Source organism: Macaca thibetana, chromosome 14 (assembly GCF_024542745.1).
Source record: "Macaca thibetana thibetana isolate TM-01 chromosome 14, ASM2454274v1, whole genome shotgun sequence".
Lineage (NCBI taxonomy): Eukaryota > Metazoa > Chordata > Mammalia > Primates > Cercopithecidae > Macaca > Macaca thibetana.
The window spans coordinates 10,109,641-10,130,354 of record NC_065591.1 but is presented as its reverse complement, the minus strand read 5'-3'; the positions used below and the strand labels follow the sequence as shown (position 1 = coordinate 10,130,354).

Below are 20,714 nucleotides of genomic sequence, written 5' to 3'. Positions count from 1 at the left end.
AGAGCGGGCTCTGTCCCGCCCGGTCCCCGGGTGGGCGCCCGCGCCTGTCCGGAGAGTCCACAGGCTGGGGGACCGGAGGCACCAAAGGCCAATAGACATATAGGGGCGGGGGCTCCACCGATTTTTTTTTCCCGCCTGGTGGACGTGGTCTTGGCATCCACGCCAATGAGAGTGCGAGGGCGGGGCCTGAATAGACGCAGGAAATGGCGACGGCCGCGGGTCATTGAGTAGCGGGGGCGGGGCCTGGTTGTGGCCCCTCCTTCGCCCGTCCACAAGCTCCCTGGGTGGGAACGGGGTCTCGGAGTACCTGGCTGGTTGGCCAGACCCCGAAGCCAGCGCTGGGAAGGGCTGCGGATGCCCGGGTGAAAGAAAGGGGCAGGTCCAAGAATACGCAGGTCTGGTCCTGGGCAAGAACCGCCCCCTCCTGGGGCCTGCTTCAGTCTTCCTTCGCAGAACACCGGGCCGGGCCCCTTCTCTCTGCCCCCGGGTGCTTGAAGTCTAGCCCCCATCCTGGTACCAGTGCGCTCTTGGTAGCCTCCTTTCCCAGCTGTCCGCCCGCCGCCATGCCGCCCTTACTACCCCTGCGCCTGTGCCGGCTGTGGCCCCGCAGCCCTCCCTCCCGGCTCCTCGGAGCGGCCGCCGGGCAGCGGTGAGTTGGGCGCGGGGGGCCGGCCCGGTTGTTCAATGGGTTTCTGTTTGCCCTATGTGCTGAGATAGTTGTGGTCTCTACTCCGTGTCAGGAGGCTCCCAGGTTTGTCTCAGGTAACCCTCGCCTTCCCTGCTGAGGATCAGAGATAGAGAAGACCCCCAAGGTCATACACCGATTTAAGCAGCAGAGGAGGAGTTTGAGTCCAGGTTAAACCCAACGCTCTTACCACAGCTCTAGTGGTTTCCAAGCATCACTGTGCATAACCCTCTGTGGGAGGTGGGAGATGGGGAGGTGTTGGGTACAAAAATCCAGATTCCTCGGCTCTGCTCTAGAGATTCTGAACTGGAGGAATCAATTAGGTGGGGCTCAGGTATCAGTTTTTTCTTTCTTTTTCTTTTATCTTTTTTTTGGAGACGGAGTTTCGCTCTTGTTGCCCAGGCTGGAGTGCAAATGGCACAATCTCTGCTGGGCACAACCTCGGCTCACTGCAACCTCTGCCTCCCGGGTTCAAGCGATTCTCCTGCCTCAGCCTCCCCAGTAGCTGGGATTACGGGCATGCGCCACCACAGCCAGCTAATTTTGTATTTTTAGGAGAGACAGGGTTTCTCCATGTTAGTCAGGCTGGTCTTGAACTTCTGACCTCAGGTGATCCGCCCTCCTCGGCCTCCCAAAGTGCTGGAATTACAGGCGTGAGCCACCACACCTGGCCAGGAATCAGTATTTTCCAACAAGTCTTTGGACTCCACTTTGAGAAATCCTGACCTGCACTATGCCTGAAACACTCCAAAGGGAGACAGATTTGTCCTGGGACCTGTTTCAGCCCTCTCAGCTCCTGGTAGCTGAGTTGAAGGGTGTAGCCCAGGGAGGGGCTGGGAAGGGCAGGGCAGAGCTAGCTTCTGGGTTCCCTCAGCCCCTGCAGGTTTTCGACTCTGTCCACAGGTCCAGCCCCAGTAATTATTATGAACTGTTGGGGGTGCATCCTGGTGCCAGCACTGAGGAAGTTAAACGAGCTTTCTTCTCCAAGTCCAAAGAGGTACCGGTACCCCTAAGGTGGGGAGGGGGAGCAGGAACTCTGAGCCAGTGGGGGTGTGCTTCAAATTCCCAGGAGTAGACCTGCATCTCTGGCTGGTGCCACATTTTTTTCAGCCCTCACAGTGAGTGGCGGGTGCTCAAGGGTGGGGGGAAGGCTGTGGGCAGGAGCCAGGGGTCCTGTCTGATGGGCTGGGCTTCGTTTTCTTGACCTGCCTGCCTGCTCTTAAGAAACCTGGACCGGGGCATATGGTGAATGCAGGGGGCTGGCAGGTGGGGAGGGCTTGAACGCAGGAGGAGGCAGGAGTCCATGCTCTCTGGCCTTCTGAGGAGTGGGCAGGCCTGAGTGAGGGTCACTGACCAGGCAGGGCTCCTGGGTATGACTGGAGCCCTGGTGTGGGTGGATGTCATCAGCATGGGTCCTGGGGAGGGACAGGCAAAGGGAGATAAGGGGAGTCCTGCCCCACCCCAGCTGCACCCGGACCGGGACCCTGGGAACCCAAGCCTGCACAGCCGCTTTGTGGAGCTGAGTGAGGCATACCGTGTGCTCAGCCGTGAGCAGAGCCGCCGAAGGTATGATGCTCAGCTCCGCTCAGGTGGTCCCCCAAAGTCTCCACAAACCACAGCCCATGACAAGTCTGCCGGCCAAACACACAGGTACAGTAATCCCGCCCTCAACTTGCCCCACCCCCAGGTCTCTTGGGGAGGCTCATTTCCACAATGTCCCTTCCTCTGCCTCCCAGCAGCTCCTGGGCACACCCCAACGCACAGTACTGGTCCCAGTTTCATAGCGTGAGGCCACAGGGGCCCCAGTCGAGGCAGCAGCAACACAAACAAAACAAGCAAGTGCTGAGGTACTGCCTCCTCCTCATGCTGGCGGGCATGGGCCTGCACTACATTGCCTTCAGGTGATGCCTGTTCTCCCTGGGGTGATGGGCAGAGGGCAGGAGGGTGGGCGAATTCCAGTGTGGTCAGCCAGTCCTCCACAGCACCTCATGTCCCGTACTATTGTGTCTCTCAAGCTAAGAGTTGCTTGAAATCGGTCTCTGGCCGGGCGCGGTGGCTCAAGCCTGTAATCCCAGCACTTTGGGAGGCCGAGACGGGCGGATCACAAGGTCAGGAGATCGAGACCATCCTGGCTAACACGGCGAAACCCCGTCTCTACTAAAAACACAAAAAATTAGCCGGGCGTGGTGGCGGCGCCTGTGGTCCCAGCTACTCGGGAGGCTGAGGCAGGAGAATATGGGGAACCCGGGAGGCGGAGCTTGCAGTGAGCTGAGATCTGGCCACTGCACTCCAGCCTGGGCGACAGAGCGAGACTGCGTCTCAAAAAAAAAAAAAAAAAAAAAAAAAGAAATCGGTCTCTGGAGCCTCTCCTTACTTAGTAAAGACAGCGCTGCACTAAGAGCTAACACTGTCATTTACACTTTTTCATATTTCGAATATAAATTTTTCGTGCTGGCTGCCAGGAAGGGATTGAGCCAAACAAAATCAAGCACAAGCAGCAAATGCAGCACAGCTCATTCATTTGGCAGCAGGCATCTCCCCGCCACTCTCGCGTGCCACGAAGCTGATTCTCTTTTTTGTTTTCTTTTTTCTTTTTTTTTTTTTTTGAGGTGGAGTCTCACTCTGTCGCCGAGGCTGGAGTACAGTGGCGCGATCTTGGCTCATTGCAACCTCACCTTTGCCTCCCGGGTTCAAGCAATTCTTCTGTTTCTGTCTCAGCCTCCCAAGTAGCTGGGACTACAGGCGTCCACCACCATGCCTGGCTAATTGTTTTGTATTTTTAGTAGAGATGGGGCTTCACCATATTGGCCAGGCTGGTCTCAAACTCCTGACCTCATATGATCCATGCGCCTTGACCTCCCAAAGTAGAGGGATTACTGGCGTGAGCCACCGCGCCTAGCCACGAAGCCGGTTTTCTTTTTTTTTTTTTTTTTTTTTTTTTTGAGACGGAGTCTCGCTCTGTAGCCCAGGCTGGAGTGCAGTGGCCGGATCTCAGCTCACTGCAAGCTCCGCCTCCCGGGTTCACGCCATTCTCTGGCCTCAGCGTCCCGAGTAGCTGGGACTACAGGCGCTGCCACCTCGCCCGGCTATTTTTTGTATTTCTTAGTAGAGACGGGGTTTCACCGTGTTAGCCAGGATGGTCTCGATCTCCTGACCTCGTGATCCGCCCATCTCGGCCTCCCAAAGTGCTGGGATTACAGGCTTGAGCCACCGCGCCCGGCCACGAAGCCGATTTTCTATAGCAAATACCTAAAGGCCAGTGCCCACTGCTAGCAGCCTGCCTAGTTCAGTGATGGAGTTAGATGCATACCCTTTCTAGTCTTCTGGGAGGAGCACCCCCATGTCCACAGCTGCTGTAACACCTCGAAGTGGCCAGGGACTTCGGATGCCATTGGACCCTAGACAAGCCAGGGCCACTCTGAGCCCTCCCTACCTATCACAGGCAGGGTTAGGCTGAGGTCCCTAACCCTGTGTGGGTTAAAAAGCTGTGAGGCCCCTAGAGTGGGGTGGAAGGGGGCAGGACTTCAGGGACAACAGGAATTCGAGTCCCAGGGTTAATTGTGACACATTGCAGGAAGGTGAAGCAGATGCACCTTAACTTCATGGATGAAAAGGATCGGATCATCACAGCCATGTACAATGAAGCGCGGGAGCGGGCGCGGGCCAGGTCTGTCCCTGCTCTATTCTGCCCCCTGCTCCCTGTCCCGGCACCACACTTCGGGATCCCTATCCCAACCACCCAGGTGCCCTCTCCTCCAGGGCCAACAGAGCCAGCCTTCAGCAGGAGCGACAACAGCAAAGGCAGCAGCAGCCGCCACCACCGGAGCCAACCCAAGTCCCCGAGATCGTGCCCCCGGGCGCCGGCCCCTGAGGGGCTCACCTGGATAGGGCCTGCAGTGCGTTCCCGCCTTGCTTCCTTCCCTGGACTGCCCGCTTCCCAAAACGCGTGTAATAAAGTGATTCGCAGAGCTAGTGTGCGGCTCCCTCCTTCAGGCCCGGCGCCCCCTGCCCCGGCTTCGCCGAGGGGCAGCGCCCCGCCCTCTGGGTAGTGACTGCCGCGACCCGGGAGCCCGGCCCCCTGGGCGGTGCGTCCCCTTTCCCCTGCAGCGGCGGGAGGCGGGAGGGGGGTGTGTGGAGGAGGCGGGTCCCGCCGGCGGCCTCGCCCCCCCACCCCGCCGCCCCGCCCCCGCCCCACGGCCCGGTGGGGAGCGCGTGTCTGGGTCACATGAGCCGCCCGCCCGCCAGCCCGGGCCCGGCCCCCCGCCGCCCCCGCCGTCCCCGCGCCGCCGCCGCCGCCGCCCGCCGCCACCGGCCGCCCGCCCTCCCGGCTCCTCCGGCCGCCTCCGCTGCTCTGCGCTGCGCTGCCTGCACCCAGGGCTCGGGAGGGGGCCGCGGAGGAGCCGCCCACCGCGCCCGGCCCCCGCCCGCCGCGCCCGGGCCCGCGCCATGGGGCTCTGGCTGCCGCCGCCCCCCGCCCCGCCGGGCTAGGGCGATGCGGGCGTCCCCGGCGGGCGGCCCCCGCGGGCACCATGAGCCCCCTGCTCCGCCGCCTGCTGCTCGCCGCGCTCCTGCAGCTGGCCCCCGCCCAGGTACGTGCGGCCCGACAGCGCGCCCGCCAGCCCGCCCGCCAGCCCGCCGTGCCCTCTCTCAAGGTTGGCGGAAGTGAGGAGGCGACCCGCGGCCTCGGCCGGGGGGATCTGCGGGGTCCGGCCTTGGACGCGGGCGTCTCGGGGCCCGGCGCGTGCATCCCCTGGGAGGTGCCCCTCCCCGCTGGCCCGCCAGCCCCAGTCTGGGGCCACTCCTCCGCCCCACCCCGTCCCCTGGGCACCGCCGGGGGCGGGGCTCCCTCAGTGCTCGCAGGACCTGCTTCGGTGCCCACTGTGCGCGCTCCTGATCTGCATGCAGCCCCCAGACATGCTCGGTTCTGCGGCCTGGAGATTTGATGAGGCCGCCGGAGCACCTGTTGTGTTTTGGGCCAGGGCAGGTCCGGGGTGGCCAGGAAAGGACAGGTAAAGCTAGAGCAGTGGCCACAGGAACAGAGCAATCTGGAAAGATGTCAGAGAGGTGGTGAAGCCTCCTGATGCAAGGGCAAAGCCCCAGGGATGGCGACAGGGAAAGACCCTCCTAAAGGGTACCTTGGGTACAGGTCTTTTCTCTCCCACAGGCCCCTGTCTCCCAGCCTGATGCTCCTGGCCACCAGAAGAAAGGTAATACTCATAAAAACTCGGCACTAGCCAGCACTGAGAGGGTTTGTCATTGGCCCTGATTCCAGGTGCCTGGTGTCCATCATCTTGTATAACTCCCCTAGAATATGCAAACTGTTATTCTACCCATTTCACAGAGGAGGAAATTGAGGCAGCGGGGTTACTGGGATCTGGATAAACAGGGCAGGGGAAGACAGGTTGTGAGGGCAGAGTGGGGAGGGCTACTGGAGGGTGGCTGTGACTTGGGGACTGGGGGGGACAGCTGCTGGGAGCAGCTGCAGGAAAAACAGTGAGGACTTAACCCCTACCGGTCTGCTCCCAGTGGTGTCATGGATAGATGTGTATACTCGCGCTACCTGCCAGCCCCGGGAGGTGGTGGTGCCCCTGACTGTGGAGCTCATGGGCACCGTGGCCAAACAGCTGGTGCCCAGCTGTGTGACCGTGCAGCGTTGTGGTGGCTGCTGCCCTGATGATGGCCTGGAGTGTGTGCCCACTGGGCAGCACCAAGTCCGGATGCAGGTACTGGGCATATGGGGCAGTGGGCAGGGGATGCAGGTACTGGGCAGGTGGGGCAGTGGGCAGGGGATGCAGGCACTGGGCAGGTGGGGCAGCGGGCAGGGGATGCAGGTACTGGGCAGGTGGGGCAGTGGGCAGGGTGGATGCTGGCTGGCTCTGGGGCTGGGGCAGCCTGGAGACTGAGGCACAGGAGGTAGGGTTGGGGGGAGGGCTGGTGGCCAGCCTCCTGGCTGTTGGGTGAGCTTTTCTCCCTCCAGCCTTAGAGCATCCCCTTTCTCTCTCTCCCTCACTGTCCCCCCTGTTCTTCTCCTGAGCACAGATCCTCATGATCCGGTACCCGAGCAGTCAGCTGGGGGAGATGTCCCTGGAAGAACACAGCCAGTGTGAATGCAGGTGCCAGCCAGGCCCAAATTCTGAGCTTACAGAGGCCAGGCTGCGGGGGTGCTGGGTATGGTGGTCCACAGAACTGGGGACCAGGTTCCTAAGAGTAGAGCCAAGGGTAGGCCTTGGATCTGGGGCAACAAAGTAGGATGGTTGGGTCAGTGGCTCACACCTATAATCCCAGCACTTTGGGAGGCCCAGGTGGGCAGATCATCTGAGGTAAGGAGTTCAAGACCAGCCTGGCCAAGATGGTGAAACCCCGTCTCTACTTAAAAAAAAAACAAAAACAAAAATTAGCTGGGTGTGGTGGCGGATGCCTGTAATCCGAGCTACTTGGGAGGCTGAGACAGAAGAATAGCTTGAACCCAGGAGGCGGAGGTTGCAGTGAGCTGAGACCATGCCACTGCACTCCAGCCTGGGCAAGAATAGGGAAACTCAGTCTCAAAAAGAGAGAGAGAGAGTAGGATGCTGGGATTTCCTGATCTTCCTCCTCTTTGTGTCTATCTCTCTTAATTTTTCAGACCTAAAAAAAAGGACAGTGCTGTGAAGCCCGACAGGTGAGTCTTTTGGACTCCAGCTGAGTGGGGGCAGGGGGAGTACAAGTGAGTCCGGAAGCTGTTGCCCCTCTTTCTCCTCCCACCTGTCCCCCGCTTTCCCTTTTCCTCTGCTCCCCAAGCCTGTGTTCTCTGTCCCGACCCCAGCTCCAGGGAAGACTCTTCCTTCCCACCCCAGACATGTCGCTTCTCCTCCCTAGGGCTGCCACTCCCCACCACCGTCCCCAGCCCCGCTCTGTTCCGGGCTGGGACTCTGCCCCCGGAGCACCCTCCCCAGCTGACATCACCCATCCCACTCCAGCCCCAGGACCCTCTGCCCACGCTGCACCCAGCGCCACCAGCGCCCTGACCCCCGGACCTGCCGCTGCCACTGTCGACGCCGCAGCTTCCTCCGTTGCCAAGGGCGGGGCTTAGAGCTCAACCCAGACACCTGCAGGTGAGGTGTCTGTAGGGTTGGTGTTTGTTTGGGAAGACACCAAGGTCCTGTCCTGGAGCAGGTCCAGGGTGAGCCTGCCAGTAGGAGGAGGGCCAGGGAAGGGGAAACTGTTGAATGTGTTGAACAAATATTTACCAAGCAGCTGCTGGCACCTGGAGCTATGTAAGCAAGTCCAACATTGTAACTCAGGAGTCAGATACAGGAGGGACGATGCCAGCAGAGGATGTCAAGGGCTGTGGTGAGGGGCACCTGGCCTCATCTTTCAGAGGTCAGAGATCTCTTGGAGGAGGTGACATCTGCCTGGGGTAGAAATGTGGGACATAGCTTTTCCAGCTTGCAGTTCGGGCCTTCCCAGAAGCCCCTGTGGTAGACATCTCCCTACCTATGGGCTTCGAGAGGACATAGTGGAACCCTCGTACACCCTTATCTGATGTATTTCTCACCACCTCTCTCCTGCAGTGAGGCCATGGGGTGACATCATATGGGCCAGGCCAGTGGGGGCTCCCGAGGAGTGTCAGGAGGGGATGGCCTTCACAGAAGGTTCATCCTTCCCCCTGCAGCCTCCAGTGCCCAGGGCCGAGTGGTGTGGCAGGACGCTCAGGTTGTGATCTTAGTGGGCCCTGAGGCACACGTGAGTCCAGGGCTGGGGCTGCGCTCCAGCCAGCATGAACAGATCACTTCCTCCCTCCTCAGGTGCCGGAAGCTGCGAAGGTGACACATGGCTTTTCAGACTCAGCGGGGTGACTTGCCTCATAGGCTATATTCCAGTGGGGGGACAAAGAGGAGCCTGGTAAAAAACAGCCAAGCCCCCAAGACCTCAGCCCAGGCAGAAGCTGCTCCAGGACCTGGGCCTCTCAGAGGGTTCTTCTGCCATCCCTTGTCTCCCTGAGGCCATCATCAAACAGGACAGAGTTGGAAGAGGAGGCTGGGAAGCAGCAAGAGGGGTCATATACCAGCTCAGGGGAGAATGGGGTACTGTCTCAGTTTCTAACCACTCTGTGCAAGTAAGCATCTTACAACTGGCTCTTCCTCCTCTCACTAAGAAGACCCAAATCTCTGCATAATAGGATTTGGGCTTTGGTACAAGAACTGTGATCCCCCAACCCTGATAAAAGAGATGGAAGGAGCTGTCCCTGCCTGTGTCACTGTTTGTCACTGTCCAGGCTGGCTGGTTTGGGCATGAATGTTTGCATCACTAAATCTAAAGCTTGTCTTGCTCCCTCGTCGTGCAGATGGAAGAAATGAGGACTAAGGCTCCACAGCAGATCCCAGGCAGGGCCAGAATTATGTATTCATTACTTTCATGTTATTGCCAGGCATGGGAGTCAGGGAGAGCCCAGTCAACAGCCTGCCCTCCTCCTCTTCACCGGGGTTCTTTTCTGGAAGGAGACGACCTTCTGTGGCCAAAGAGCCTGGGGTAGGACCCAGATCTGCTGAGTGACCTTGCTTGTCACTACCCCTGCCTCTCTGAGCAGCAGTTTCCACATGTGCACATAGAGGGAACAGAAGATTGCTATGGTTGGCGTCCTCGGGTCTCAGAGAAGTTTGAGACTATCTTTACATAACAGAAAAAAAACACTTGTTCTTCCTGCCAGGCAGCACTTTCAGCATCTGCTGCTTTTTGTTCCCTGCAGCTTGAATCTAAAGCCCCGGTACCTGCCCTGTCTTAACTTCACTCCCATTTCCCTGAAAGGGAAGCACCAAAGGTCTGGGGCTGGTGGGCCTGGTTTGGGCGGCAGGCTCCCCTCAAACCAACCCACACAGTTTTTTTTCTTTCCTTTTTTTTTTTTTTTTTTTGACAGAGTCTCACTCTGTCGCCCAGTCTGGAGTGCAATGGTGCGATCTCCACTCACTGCAACCTCCACCTCCTGGGTTCAAGCAATTCTCTTGCCTCAGTCTCCCAAGTAGTTGGGATTACAGGCGCCCACCACCACGCCCAGCTAATTTTTGTATTTTTAGTAGAGATGGGTTTCACCATGTGGGTCAGGCTGGTCTGGAACTCCTGATCTCAGGTGATCCACCTGCCTCAGCCTCCCAAAGTGCTGAGATTAAAGGTGTGAGCCACCACGCCCGCCCAACCCACACAGTTTTCTCCACCCTCACCTCCCTCGCACCCTGCAGCTCCCTTCACTAGTTGCTGCCTGAGATTCTCCTGACTTGTCTATCCCAGCCCAAGCCCAGCCCCCACCCTTCTCCCTGCAGCCTCCAGTGCCCAGGGCTGAGTGGTTTGGGGTGGATGAAAGGCCAACCTTGGGCACCAGTGCTTTGCCTGCTGAGGCAGGACATTCGGGGCAGAGTTAACTCAATTGGGCAGCCACGGGGGAGGGGGGTGGGCAGCCACCCTAATGGAGGCTTTCTCTGAGGTGTTGGGTCAGAGCATGTGGGTATGATTTTAGTGGGCCTAAAGCAGGAGTGGGTTGAACCAGCAGACAATTCCTGACAGCGATTACTACTTTCAAATCATTTTCTCAGTCATGATGTCACTAGACATGCCATAGGTCAATTAGCATGAAGCAGAGGAGGGTTCGGGCTCCAAAGAGCTACCACCTCCAGAGCCCAGTCAGCCCCACCAGACAGGCACAATGCTTCACATGCACCTCCTCACTTCCTCCTTAATTCTGAGGTCAGCATCATGATTGTCTTCCTTTTACAATTGAGGAAATAGGCTCAGAAAGGCTAATTGGCCAGGGGATTTGACCTCAAATCGGCTGTCTCCCTAACCTTCAACCTAGGTTTAGCTGCCTCTCAACCGCAGGTTCATTACTTCAGTTGACAGATGTTTGGTGGCTGCTGGGGCGCCTGAAAATAAGTCTGGTGGGGGAACAGGCCCAGCCAGATCATTCCAGTCACGAGTCACAGCCCAGGTGCACAGGTAGAGGTAAGCCTGGCTCCTGGGAGAGAGACGTGGGTGGGAGCATTGGCTGGAAGCCAGGGCTTGGCACTGAACATCATCTCGGTCCTGCAGGGATCCCGTGGGCTGGGTGTCATCAAGCCTGTGTTACACGCCTGTGTTGGATGACAAATTCCACCAAGCACACAGCCGACCCGTAATTCAAACCTGAGGGTCACTGTGAAGCCCAGGCTCTTTCCACAGCGACTGAGGGCTGTGGGCTATGATGAAGCCTGGGAAAACAGGAGTGCTGTGGGAGAGGCTGGAGGCGACTTGAAATGGCGCCTCAAGACCCCCTCCGGGAACCCACGCCGTCCTGACCTTACTATCACCTCGGCCGGAAGTGCCTCCGGCCTTTTCGGAAGTCACTTTCACCTAACCTTACAGACTACCGCTCCGCCGGAAGTGACGCAGCAGCGCCGTCGTGGGGGCGGGGCTAGGGAAAGACCCGCGCCAGCGGGCGTGTGGCCGCGGGTTTCGCACGGCCCAATGAGGGAGGGCGGCGTGGCCCGGCCTGGTAGCGACAAGGACGCGCCTGCGCAGAGGCGGCAGCACCACCGGGGTTGACTCCGGGGGCGCGGCGAGGAGGTGAGCGGGGGCCACAGCCCGGGCTGGGGGGAGCCGGGGTGCAAGAGGGCAGGCTGGATCAGGCCGGGCAGGAGCGGACCGGGCTCCAAGTGTCAACGAGAGCTAGGTGACTAGGAAATTGGGGGTGGGGGCCGGAGCTGTCCGGAGATGCCGCAGGGGGAGGGTTCTCACGCCGCACGGGGCGGAGCCCTGGGACTCGGGGCGGGACGTGGAACCGTGACGGGTGGGACCTCCGAGCTGGTGCCAGTGGAAGGCGGAGCCCGGCGGCAGGGGGCGGAGCTAGGAAGGTCGGGGGACGGAGCCTGGCTCTTGAAGGAGGAGCTGGAGGAGGTGAAAGGCGGAGCCTCGGGGTCGGAAGCAGAGGGGGACGGAGCGCAGGCGCTGGGGGCGGGGCTTCAGCCGGTGAGTGGCGTGGCTACGGCTCCGGAAAAAGGGTCTAGTTCTGTCGAAGGCGGGGCTGCAGGCCCGGGGGCGGCACCGCGTCCTTCGAAGGGCGGTGCCAAGGAATCAAGGGAGGAGCCCGGCCCGAGTAATGGCCCCGGGCGTCCTCGCGGGGGTGGTCTCCGTGGTGGCCGGGCTTGGGGACGCGGTAGGCCGAGAACTCCACCGGGAGAGGTGGTGTGGGTGGAGCGGGCTCGGCGGCCAGAAGACACAGGGCCAGTCTGGGTGCCCCGGAGACCCCCAAGGGCTCAGAGTTGGGGCGGCGCCTCGGGCGGAGGCACAGGACCAGGCTGGGGGGTATCTCCCGAGGACCCGGGCTCCTCGGAGCCACCCAGCGGGGATGTGTGGGTGCCTCGGGGCCGGCCCCCGGCAGCGGCCGCAGAGGTGTGGGTGTGCTGGGCCGGGGGCAGCTGGGTGTGGCGTGAGTGGGACCGCCCAGTCGGGGCAACTGCAGTGCAGCCAGATAGGGTCTGGACTTTACGCAAAGGGACAGGCGGGAACTGAAGAGCGGAGGTGGGGACCGGGAGGGAGGGAAGGTATGGGGGTGAGCAAAGGGGCGGGGCCCTGGCTGCTGTGGCCTCCCCTGACCCCCTCCCCCCGCTGCTGGGGTCCTCGGCCAAGCCCCCTTCTCACTGAACTGGTAAGTGTGGCCCCGGAGCCCGGGGGAGAGGGCGGTGACCCGGGACAAAGGGGATTCCCCGGGGCAAGCAAGATGCAGTGGTGGTGGAACCCTCCTGTTACCTACCCGTGTTCCATATTCTCCCTGCCCTCCCCCACGTTCAGTCGGTCGGTCGGGGTCTGTGCCCACAGAAACATGAGGCTGAGCTGGGTCCGGGTCCTGACAGTACTGTCCATCTGCCTGAGCGCCGTGGCCACGGCCACGGGGGCCGAGGGCAAAAGGAAGCTGCAGATCGGGGTCAAGAAGCGGGTGGACCACTGTCCCATCAAATCTCGTAAAGGGGATGTCCTGCACATGCACTACACGGTGAGTGGGATGGGCGGGCCTTTTGGAAGTGGATGGGGCTTCCGAGGACCAGAAAGTGCTTGGGAGTCTGGTTCTCCATCAGCCAGGTAGATGACCTTGGACAAGTCCCCTCTCCCCTCTAAGCCAGTTTCCATGGTTCTGCCTTGCCCTTGCCTACTGCCCAGGTGGGCACCAGCAGGCAGTGACAGTATACTGTGAGCTGCCCAAGGCTCTGTCCTCTTAAAAAACTATGACCAGCCGGGCACAGTGGCTCACCCCAGTAATCCCAGCACTTTGGGAGGCCAAGGCACGTGATCACCTGAGGTCAGGAATTTGAGACCAGTTTGGCCTCATGATGAAATTTTCTCTACTGAAAATACAAAATTAGCCGGGGGTGGTGGCAGGCGCCTATAATCCCAGCTACTTCGGAGGCTGAGGTGGGAGAATTGGTTGAACCCGGGAGGCAGAGGCTGCAGTGAGGCAAGATCATGCCACTGTACTCCAGCCATGGCAACAGAGACTCCATCTCAAAAAACAAAAAGGACTGACCACCAGTGCTGTGGGGGCCAGCTTGATGGGGAAAGCAGCTGAGGGAGGGGGACGTCTGGGGTGGTCCCCTCTTCCTCACTGGCCTTCTCCTGGTCCCACAGGGGAAGCTGGAAGATGGGACAGAGTTTGACAGCAGCCTGCCCCAGAACCAGCCCTTTGTCTTCTCCCTTGGCACAGGCCAGGTCATCAAGGGCTGGGACCAGGGGCTGCTGGGGTGAGTCATGGGGGAATGGGCTTGGGAGCGGGGGCGTGCATGGCCACCGCCCAGGAGGTAAGCTGTGGGAGGCAAGCCCCAAGAATACAAGACAGAGGCCCTGGGTGCTGCCATGGGCTGAGCATGTGTCTTCCTGCAGGATGTGTGAGGGGGAGAAGCGCAAGCTGGTGATCCCGTCTGAGCTGGGTAAGAGGCCCCTCCTGAGGGTGCAGAGCAGGTTGCGGTGTGTGACTGGGAAGGGTGAAAGCTGCTTCAGCCTTTCATTGGTCTTCACCATATCCATTCATTACAATACACGCCTTCTCCAAGTTTGGCTGTCTAGCAGTGAGTACAGGGCAAGATCCTTGAAGCACTCAGCTGTAGCGGCCCAACTCTGCCCTTGCCAGGCCTTTGGCACCCCCTTCCCATGTCCATTACCCTTCTCCATTTCTGGCCTTCTTGCTGAGAGGGGCAGAACACCTTCCCTTTGCCGAAGCTGGAAGGGAGCTTGGCCGTCACTGACTGTTTCTTTGTGCATCTTCAACAGGGTATGGAGAGCGGGGAGCTCCCCCAAAGATTCCAGGTAGTAAACCTTTTGACGCCCCCCATCACCTGCAGCCAGCCCACCTCCCTGTGGCCCTGGTTGGCCTTTTGACTCCCCTTCTCCCCTACAGGTGGTGCAACCCTGGTGTTCGAGGTGGAGCTGCTCAAAATCGAGCGACGATCTGAGCTGTAACCAGACTGGGGAGGGGTAGGGGGAGAGGCCCCCATCAGGGACCAGACTGTTCCAAAAACAAAACAAAACAAAAAAAAAAAAACAAAAAAACTTAAAAGCCCAAGGAGTAAGCCTGTGTGTGTTTGTGGGCCCTTAGAGACTCAGAGACCTCAGCTCTGGCATACCCCACCACCTTCTCTTTTCCTGACTGTGGAGACTTGGGGATCTAGGCTCAATGGACATGGTGGCCCTTGCCCAGAGAAAAAGGAGTGTTCCTGCCTGCCAGCGGCAATAGCACTGCTCCCCACAGCTCCCCAGCCACTTCCAGCTCCTGGTCTGGGAGCCAGCACTGGGCTATCATCATGGCTACATGGCCCTCAGGAAGGCCTGTGGTCACCTGGGGAGAAGCTGAGCTGGCAGAGGTCACAGAGCAGGGTGCCCCCTAAGAGACCAGCCGAGCCTGTTAGCTGCACCAAAGGCATCTCCTAGCTTTATTAACGGGCCCGCGCTGCAGAGTCAATATAAAAACACAAAAAGTCCCATCAGTTTAATAACAATAAAAAACCCCAAAAGTGGAAAACTGAGGGGGCAGGGGAAGAGACCCCTGGGCCAGGGGCACGAGGAGCCCTGCTCATGGCACCAGGCCTGGCCGCAGGGTCCCCCGGTATTGCTGTTGCTACGAGGTCAGGGGGCAGCGATTGTCCTGTGGGAGCCGCCGTTCGCCTGGGTCGGGGACCCTCACTTCTTCTGCGGTGTGCTCAGCTTCTGCATGCCCCGGATCTTGTCCAGCAGGCCAGAGATGAAGGCCTGGGTGGGAGGATAAACATTAAGGAGACCAAACCCCTAGACGACAGGAGCCAGGCTCCCCTCACCCCACCCCCGCTCCGGGGAAATCTCTTACCTCTGTGGGTTTGTAACAGTCAACCAGCAGCTCCTAGCAGGGGATAGGGGAGGAAGGATAAGTGAGTCCTCTGGAGTGGGGGCCTGGAGCTCACCTTTACCGACTTCCAAGGGACTGGGGCCACCCTGAGGCACAGGAGATGCCACAACCACCTCACAGCTAGGCATTGGCCCCATTCCGCTGAGGCAGGAGCTGAGGCTTGAGGGCCTGGCTCCACAGCCTCGCTTTCCTAGGGCAGTGCCTCAGGCAACCCGCTGCCCCTCAGCCCCCTCACCTTGACCCTGGCAGCCCGGGCATCGTCACTCTCCATGTCCAGGAGCTCATCCACATCAATCTCCAGTTCTGGGATCTCCTCTTCCTGGGGTGGGGGTGGGGGAGGAGGGAGAGACATGAGCCTGAGTTGGAAAGAGGGGTTGAGGCCCCTGCCTACCTCTGAGGAACCCGGCCCTCTGCCCAGCAGACACAACGGCAGCTGCTCTGAGGAGGAAAACAGATCAGGCCCGTGCCAAGGCAAACTGCCCAAAGCAGGGGGGGGGGGAGCTTCCTGTCCCTGCCAGTGGGCACCGGGGGTGCCAGACAAGGCCAGACAGCCAGGGCTGGGGACCTTGGGCTGGGAACCCAGCAGATGTGTCTCCCCAACATCCGGGCCCCCCATCTCACCAGAGCACCGGTGGGTGCAGCTGTCCCAGCTTATCATGCCCCACTCCCCTCCCCCAAACACCTGTCACAGCTCCCCGGGAGCAAGGAGGAAGTGAAGGCTGAGGGGTCACTGGGAAGGACCCAGGCCTGGCAAAGAGGAAACAAAGAGCCCATGCTTTGGTGAGGGAGGGGTGCCCACCACCCTGCCCCACCCTCCGCAGGAAGCCCCTATCCTGTTTGTAGTCAGCTGCATTCCAGGGCTGGGCTAGGGTAGGCAGGCAGCACCAGGCAAGCCCACTCCTCCACCCTGCCCCCCGGGGCCTGAGTCACCGTCTGAACAACCAGGGAGTCATGGGGGTGGAGAAGCAGAGCCCAGAAAGCGGGCTAGCCTGCACGCACGCCAAGATGGAGCTCCAGGCTAGCCCACAGAACAGCCCAGCCCCAGTTGCCTACCAGACCAGCCCCGTGTAACCACAGTCTAAGCCAGTGGGCACCAGGCGGTGAGACCTCCTGCCGCTGCCAGCCCAGACTAGCCCCCTTGCCTCTTGCCCAAGGCCCAGGCCACCCCTTGAGGCTTCTGGAGGACACTAAGCTGGACGCGGGGAGTGGCATAATGGGGGCCAGGGTCCGAGGCAGCGGAGAAGATAGAAGTGACTTAGGTCAGGGAAGAAAGAGTATATATTGGGGGCAGGGAGTGCAGAGGGGAGGGGAGCGCGCAGGGAAGCAGAGCGCCCTTTGACTCCGGTGACAGGCAAGCTCATAGTGGGGCTCCCAGGCGGACCGGCTCGAGACCGATTTTGGGGTGTCGGCGCGGGGTGGGAACACACCTGGCAGTCGTAGAGGCGCGTAAGCTGCTCCAGGATCCACTCCTCTAGGTTGAGGCGCTTCCGTAGTTCCTTGCGGTCATACTTGACGGTGACCTTCCCTTGGCGCCTCACTGGGCCCTCATCGTCCGCGCCACCCGGGCCCTCTCCTGCGGCCCCGGGGGGGCTCTGAAAGTAGACGCGTGGTCCTGGGCCGCCACTGCCCGGCCCGGGGGCCGGGGCCGCCAACGCCGCGCCCCCCGCCGTGCCGCTGTCCGCCATGGCGGCCGCCGGGGCCACGTGCGCGCGTTGGGCCCCTCCCTGTGCCGCCGCCTCCGGGACGCCCGCCGGCTGGCTCGGGTTAGCTCGCCGGCTCAGCTCCGCGCGGCTCCGCGGCGAGGGCGGCGGCGGGGGCGCCCGGGGGCAGCTGCAGCATGCGGAGCCCCCGGGCCTGGCCTGGCCGCGCCCCGCCCCCTCCCCGCCGATCCGCCCGCCCTTTGTCCCCCGCGGCCGCCGCCCGAGCTGCTGCCGCCGAAGCGCTTTCTCTGTCTAGCTCTTCCTCCGCCCCCCGACCACACCCCCTTAAAGGGCCAGCCCCTCTACGGGCCCCTCTCCCCTACTCCGCCCCCGGGCAGGGGTAGGGGAGGGTCTATTCGGCAAGGGGAGGCCTAGCTGTCCGTATCGCCCCCAAATGCAACCTTCCAGTCCCAAACCCAGGCGTTCTAAGCGCTCAGGACGACGATTTGCGCTCACGCCAGGACCCTAGTCCTCATTGGACCCTTCCTCATTCTATCCTCATTGAGGCCATTTGAGAATAGGAGCCATCTGAGAATGCAGGGGAGTGGACATCATGTGCAGACAGGGAGTCTGGTGAGGAGACGCTGCGGTCCCCGATGTTCAGGTCCTCCAGCCCTCGGCCGGCGAGGGGCAAACGGGCTGCTCCGCACGGACCCACACGTGGACTGGGCTCCCGGGAAAGTAGGAGTGGAGAAGGCGGGCAGGAGCTGTCCGGGTCCCTAGACTCTGACTAGCAGGTCCCACGCCCCCAACGGAGGAAGCCGGGGCTGGGGGGTGAGCGGTGGCACCCGGCCGGCCCGAACGGCCGACCCCGGGCAGCCACCGCCCACCGGCAAGATGGCGCGGGGCTCGGGCTTGTGGGAAACGGAGTCCGCGCCCGGCACCGCCCCTCCCCCGCTGTGCGGCCAGGCCGGGAAGCGCAAAGTTGTTTGGGGCCTCCTCTGCGCCCCGCGACCCGTGTGTGCACAGAGGGGGAAACTAAGGCGCAAAGAGCTGGGCAGTGCGGGGGCCGGGACTCATAATAATAAAGGCGATAATCGCGGCTGCCCCTACAAGCGTGCGTCCGGACCGCCGCCCAGTCGGCTCCGCGGAGAGGGGGCCGTGCCGGGGCTTCTGCACCCCAGCCCTGCGGCCCCTCGGTCCTTCACATAGCCCTGGCTCACCTCCTGTAAGTGGACGGCGCATCCCGTTCCCTCCTCTACTTGATTTTCTGCATCTTTAAATGGCCTCATTCATTCGTTTATTGTCTGTCTCCCACTTTTAGATTGTGAGTTCCGTGGGGCTGAGCCCTGCTTGGACATGGCCTGCTGGTGCCACCAGGCTTGAATGGTCTTCAAATCCACTGCTATTAGGCAAATTATCTGGTTCCCGCTGAACCCCAGCACCTAGAACTATGTCACACTCAGTAGGTCGCCGCATTGGTTGAACAAATGATTTTGAAAGAATGAATGGCTTCCTCTGTGCCTGCATTTCCTCAGAAGGTTGTAACAAAGATTAAATAGGAAAATTCGTAGAAAGTTCAATTACTACACCACAGAGGTTAATTAAGTCGCACTTCTAGATAAAACGGGAGATGAGACTTTGAACCCAGGCTGTGTAGCTCAAACCCCCGACACGAAGTCTCTACTCAACCTTCTCGCCTCCCTGTAGACACCACCCAGTAAGGCTGTGCAGCTCCCGGGGGATATTTCTGTGGAAGGCAGGCTCACCTTGTGCCATCCCAAACAGGGTCTTGGATCTGAGAGACAATGTTTCTGCTCCAGCCCCTCACAGACACTCTTTGGATGTTGTGGGGGGAAGCCCTCTGCAGTGGGTGGGGTTCAGAGATGGATTGGGATTGGCCCCGGGGTCACACAGCTGGGGCTGCATCCAAACTCCAACCCAGGACGTTGGGCTCCTCCTTTGCCCTACAGTCAGAGAGAAGAGACAAAGAGAAGACTGAAGCTGGGCATTGTAAGGGCAATGGGCTCACAGGGCTCAGTTCAGGGAAGGGTAGAGTGAGCTGACCCCTCCCCTTCCTGTGCCCCTCCTCTGGCCTCAGCCTCCCTTCAGCCAGTCTGGGCCCCGAGGAAGGGCTGACCCTCACTCTTGTGGATTAGACAGGATCCACCCTCTCCACCGGGAGCCCCGTCTGTGGCCTGGCCTCCTGCCCTAAGCCTGGCCTGACAGGAGGATCACTTGACCCCAGTCCAAATTTCCCACCACACCCCACCAGGCCAGGCCAGCTTCCTCTGAACCCAAGCATTGTTTGCACCTTGCAGGTGCACACGGATTAAAGGGGAAGACCCTCAAACAGCCCCTAATGCCCAACAGCTTCTGTGGAAGTGGGGCCTGCAGGCCATGAGGACCTCCAGCCCTAGCTCTGCCCCCAAGATGCTGTGACCCTGAGCACTGACCTTTCTGTCTGTCCTCCCTCAGGGTTGGTGTGAAGGTCTCCGGCCATGTCCACAGGTCAGGCATTCTTCCTGACACTCCCTCTTTCCCCCTCCTGTGCCATGCCCAGGCACACCCAGATTCCTGTCCAGTTCCCATGGCTATCCACCCAAGATGACTTGGTGCAGGTGGGCATGCTGGCCTGCCACCTGCTTGGAAGCTGGGCCACAGAACCTTAGTCTTGGAGTAGAAGAACTGGGTTCAAATCCTGGCTCTGCCCCATGGGCTGGGAGGCTGTTTGCAAGTCATTTACCTGCCCAGAGCCTCTTCACGGGGCTTGCGGTCCTGACCTCTTGTGGTTGGGACCCGTGCCCAGCCCTGGCCCTCCTGCCTGAGCCCTACTGGGACTGGAGTGTACCACTGCTCCTCCTCCTTCTAGCCTCAGGCTGTGGCCTCCTCGGCCCTACCCCTCCCAGGGCCCCAGCCCCCGCTCCATTAGAGTACATCATTGAAGCAGAGGCTCTGGGGAGGGTCCTGTGGGTCAAGACCGCTCCTTAATCAAGGGGAGAGTCCGGAAAGGCTTCCTGCCTTCACCATTACTGCCTGCTGAGAAACCCTATTACCGTTACCAAGGATGGAAGTGTCTGGGAAGGAAGGAGCCCTGTAATGGGGGCTGCCCTGGCCTCCGGAGACACAGGGTTGGGGGAGGAGAGAGGCTTAAGCCCAGGAAACAGGTGCCTATCCTGTTTTTTTCCCCAAGGAGCTGCCGCCCAATGCTTCTCTAAAGTACTCTTGCCCAAGGCCTAGGGCCCACAGCTGAGACCCCCTAAGCTAAAGCCTTGGCTCCAGGCTTTGCTAGCCCTGGCACAGGCTGGAGGTTCCCCTGCCCCAGAGCCGACCTATGCCCTTTGCTCCCTCCCTGGTGTCCCCACAGCTTCCAGCCACTCATGTCCCACCCATTTGCTTATGTATCTAACAACCTTTAGGTTCTGGACAAGGTGACTGAGGCACCTAGAGAGACTAGGTTCTGCCACTAGCAAGAGGCTGCTAGCAAGAGCCGGACTTGAACTCCAGCCTGTGAGGGCAGAGGCCAAGCTCCACCTTGCATGGCTCTGTTTTCCCAATGAGGTCTAGAGGCTCCTGGGCCTCAGGAAGTGGGAGGGTTGAAATCCTCCTAAGAAGCCGTGTGACCTTGGGCAAGTCCCTTCCCCTCTCTGGGCCTCAAGTGGAGATCGTAATCACACCCCACAAGGCCAGGGCTGAGAGCTAGGAGATCTGCTAGGTTAGACTTGATGGAGAACTTGGTGGGGTGTGGAGGAAGGCCAGGGCCAGGCAGGGGTCCTTGTGGGGGTCTCAGAGCCTGGGGCAAAGGGGCCTGCAGGGGAGCGCCTCCTCCGCTGACCCCTCCTCCCCCAGAGCCAGCTGCATCTCTTTCTGGGTTTCTAGGTGACTTGGCTGGCCCCTCTGGATGAGTTCTACTTTAAACCTGCTGCTGTTACTGCCTCTGTATTGGGGGGGCTCCCACAGGGGCCCCCAGGCAGGAACCCCCCCCACCAGCCAAGCCCTGCGGGAGGGGCTGCAGCCC

General features: G+C 60.5%; 5 protein-coding genes across 15 annotated transcripts; 4 read left to right on the top strand and 1 right to left on the bottom strand.

Moving 5' to 3' along the window:
- Positions 1–28: 28 nt before the first annotated feature.
- Positions 29–4,653, top strand: DNAJC4 (DnaJ heat shock protein family (Hsp40) member C4). Of its 3 annotated transcripts, none has more exons than XM_050757312.1 (6): positions 29–649; positions 1,589–1,682; positions 2,151–2,335; positions 2,425–2,586; positions 4,260–4,352; positions 4,445–4,653. In XM_050757312.1, the coding sequence occupies exons 1-6, from the start codon at positions 564–566 to the stop codon at positions 4,554–4,556; spliced, it is 732 nt and encodes a 243-aa protein (XP_050613269.1). In that variant the 5' UTR covers positions 29–563; the 3' UTR covers positions 4,557–4,653. The 3 variants fall into 3 exon arrangements, with proteins under 3 accessions (XP_050613269.1, XP_050613270.1, XP_050613268.1); XM_050757313.1 differs by having other exon boundaries at positions 2,422–2,532; XM_050757311.1 differs by having other exon boundaries at positions 2,422–2,586.
- A 307-nt stretch (positions 4,654–4,960) lies between these two features.
- VEGFB (vascular endothelial growth factor B) lies at positions 4,961–8,902 on the top strand. 2 transcript variants are annotated; one of them, XM_050757317.1, is made up of 7 exons: positions 4,961–5,274; positions 5,850–5,892; positions 6,212–6,408; positions 6,725–6,798; positions 7,308–7,343; positions 7,642–7,776; positions 8,470–8,902. In XM_050757317.1, the coding sequence occupies exons 1-7, from the start codon at positions 5,215–5,217 to the stop codon at positions 8,489–8,491; spliced, it is 567 nt and encodes a 188-aa protein (XP_050613274.1). In that variant the 5' UTR covers positions 4,961–5,214; the 3' UTR covers positions 8,492–8,902. The 2 variants fall into 2 exon arrangements, with proteins under 2 accessions (XP_050613274.1, XP_050613273.1); XM_050757316.1 differs by having other exon boundaries at positions 7,541–7,776.
- A 2,173-nt stretch (positions 8,903–11,075) lies between these two features.
- On the top strand, positions 11,076–14,240 carry FKBP2 (FKBP prolyl isomerase 2). Of its 8 annotated transcripts, none has more exons than XM_050757341.1 (6): positions 11,076–11,254; positions 12,479–12,680; positions 13,310–13,422; positions 13,562–13,608; positions 13,949–13,984; positions 14,076–14,240. In XM_050757341.1, exons 2-6 carry the CDS (start codon positions 12,510–12,512, stop codon positions 14,135–14,137), a joined length of 429 nt encoding a protein of 142 aa, XP_050613298.1. In that variant the 5' UTR covers positions 11,076–11,254; positions 12,479–12,509; the 3' UTR covers positions 14,138–14,240. The 8 variants fall into 8 exon arrangements, with proteins under 8 accessions (XP_050613298.1, XP_050613296.1, XP_050613295.1 ...); XM_050757339.1 differs by having other exon boundaries at positions 11,076–11,360; XM_050757338.1 differs by having other exon boundaries at positions 11,078–11,254; positions 12,506–12,680.
- On the top strand, positions 11,373–12,296 carry LOC126935604 (translation initiation factor IF-2). The gene has a single exon (XM_050757308.1). It carries the CDS (start codon positions 11,402–11,404, stop codon positions 12,197–12,199), a length of 798 nt encoding a protein of 265 aa, XP_050613265.1. The 5' UTR covers positions 11,373–11,401; the 3' UTR covers positions 12,200–12,296.
- Positions 14,241–14,579: 339 nt separating the features above from the next.
- On the bottom strand, positions 14,580–17,576 carry PPP1R14B (protein phosphatase 1 regulatory inhibitor subunit 14B). Its single transcript, XM_050757321.1, is given in 5 exon segments — positions 14,580–14,923; positions 15,018–15,050; positions 15,292–15,375; positions 16,484–16,765; positions 16,767–17,576. Coding segments are annotated over 5 exon segments (597 nt in total). The 5' UTR covers positions 16,896–17,576; the 3' UTR covers positions 14,580–14,854.
- Positions 17,577–20,714: the final 3,138 nt, after the last annotated feature.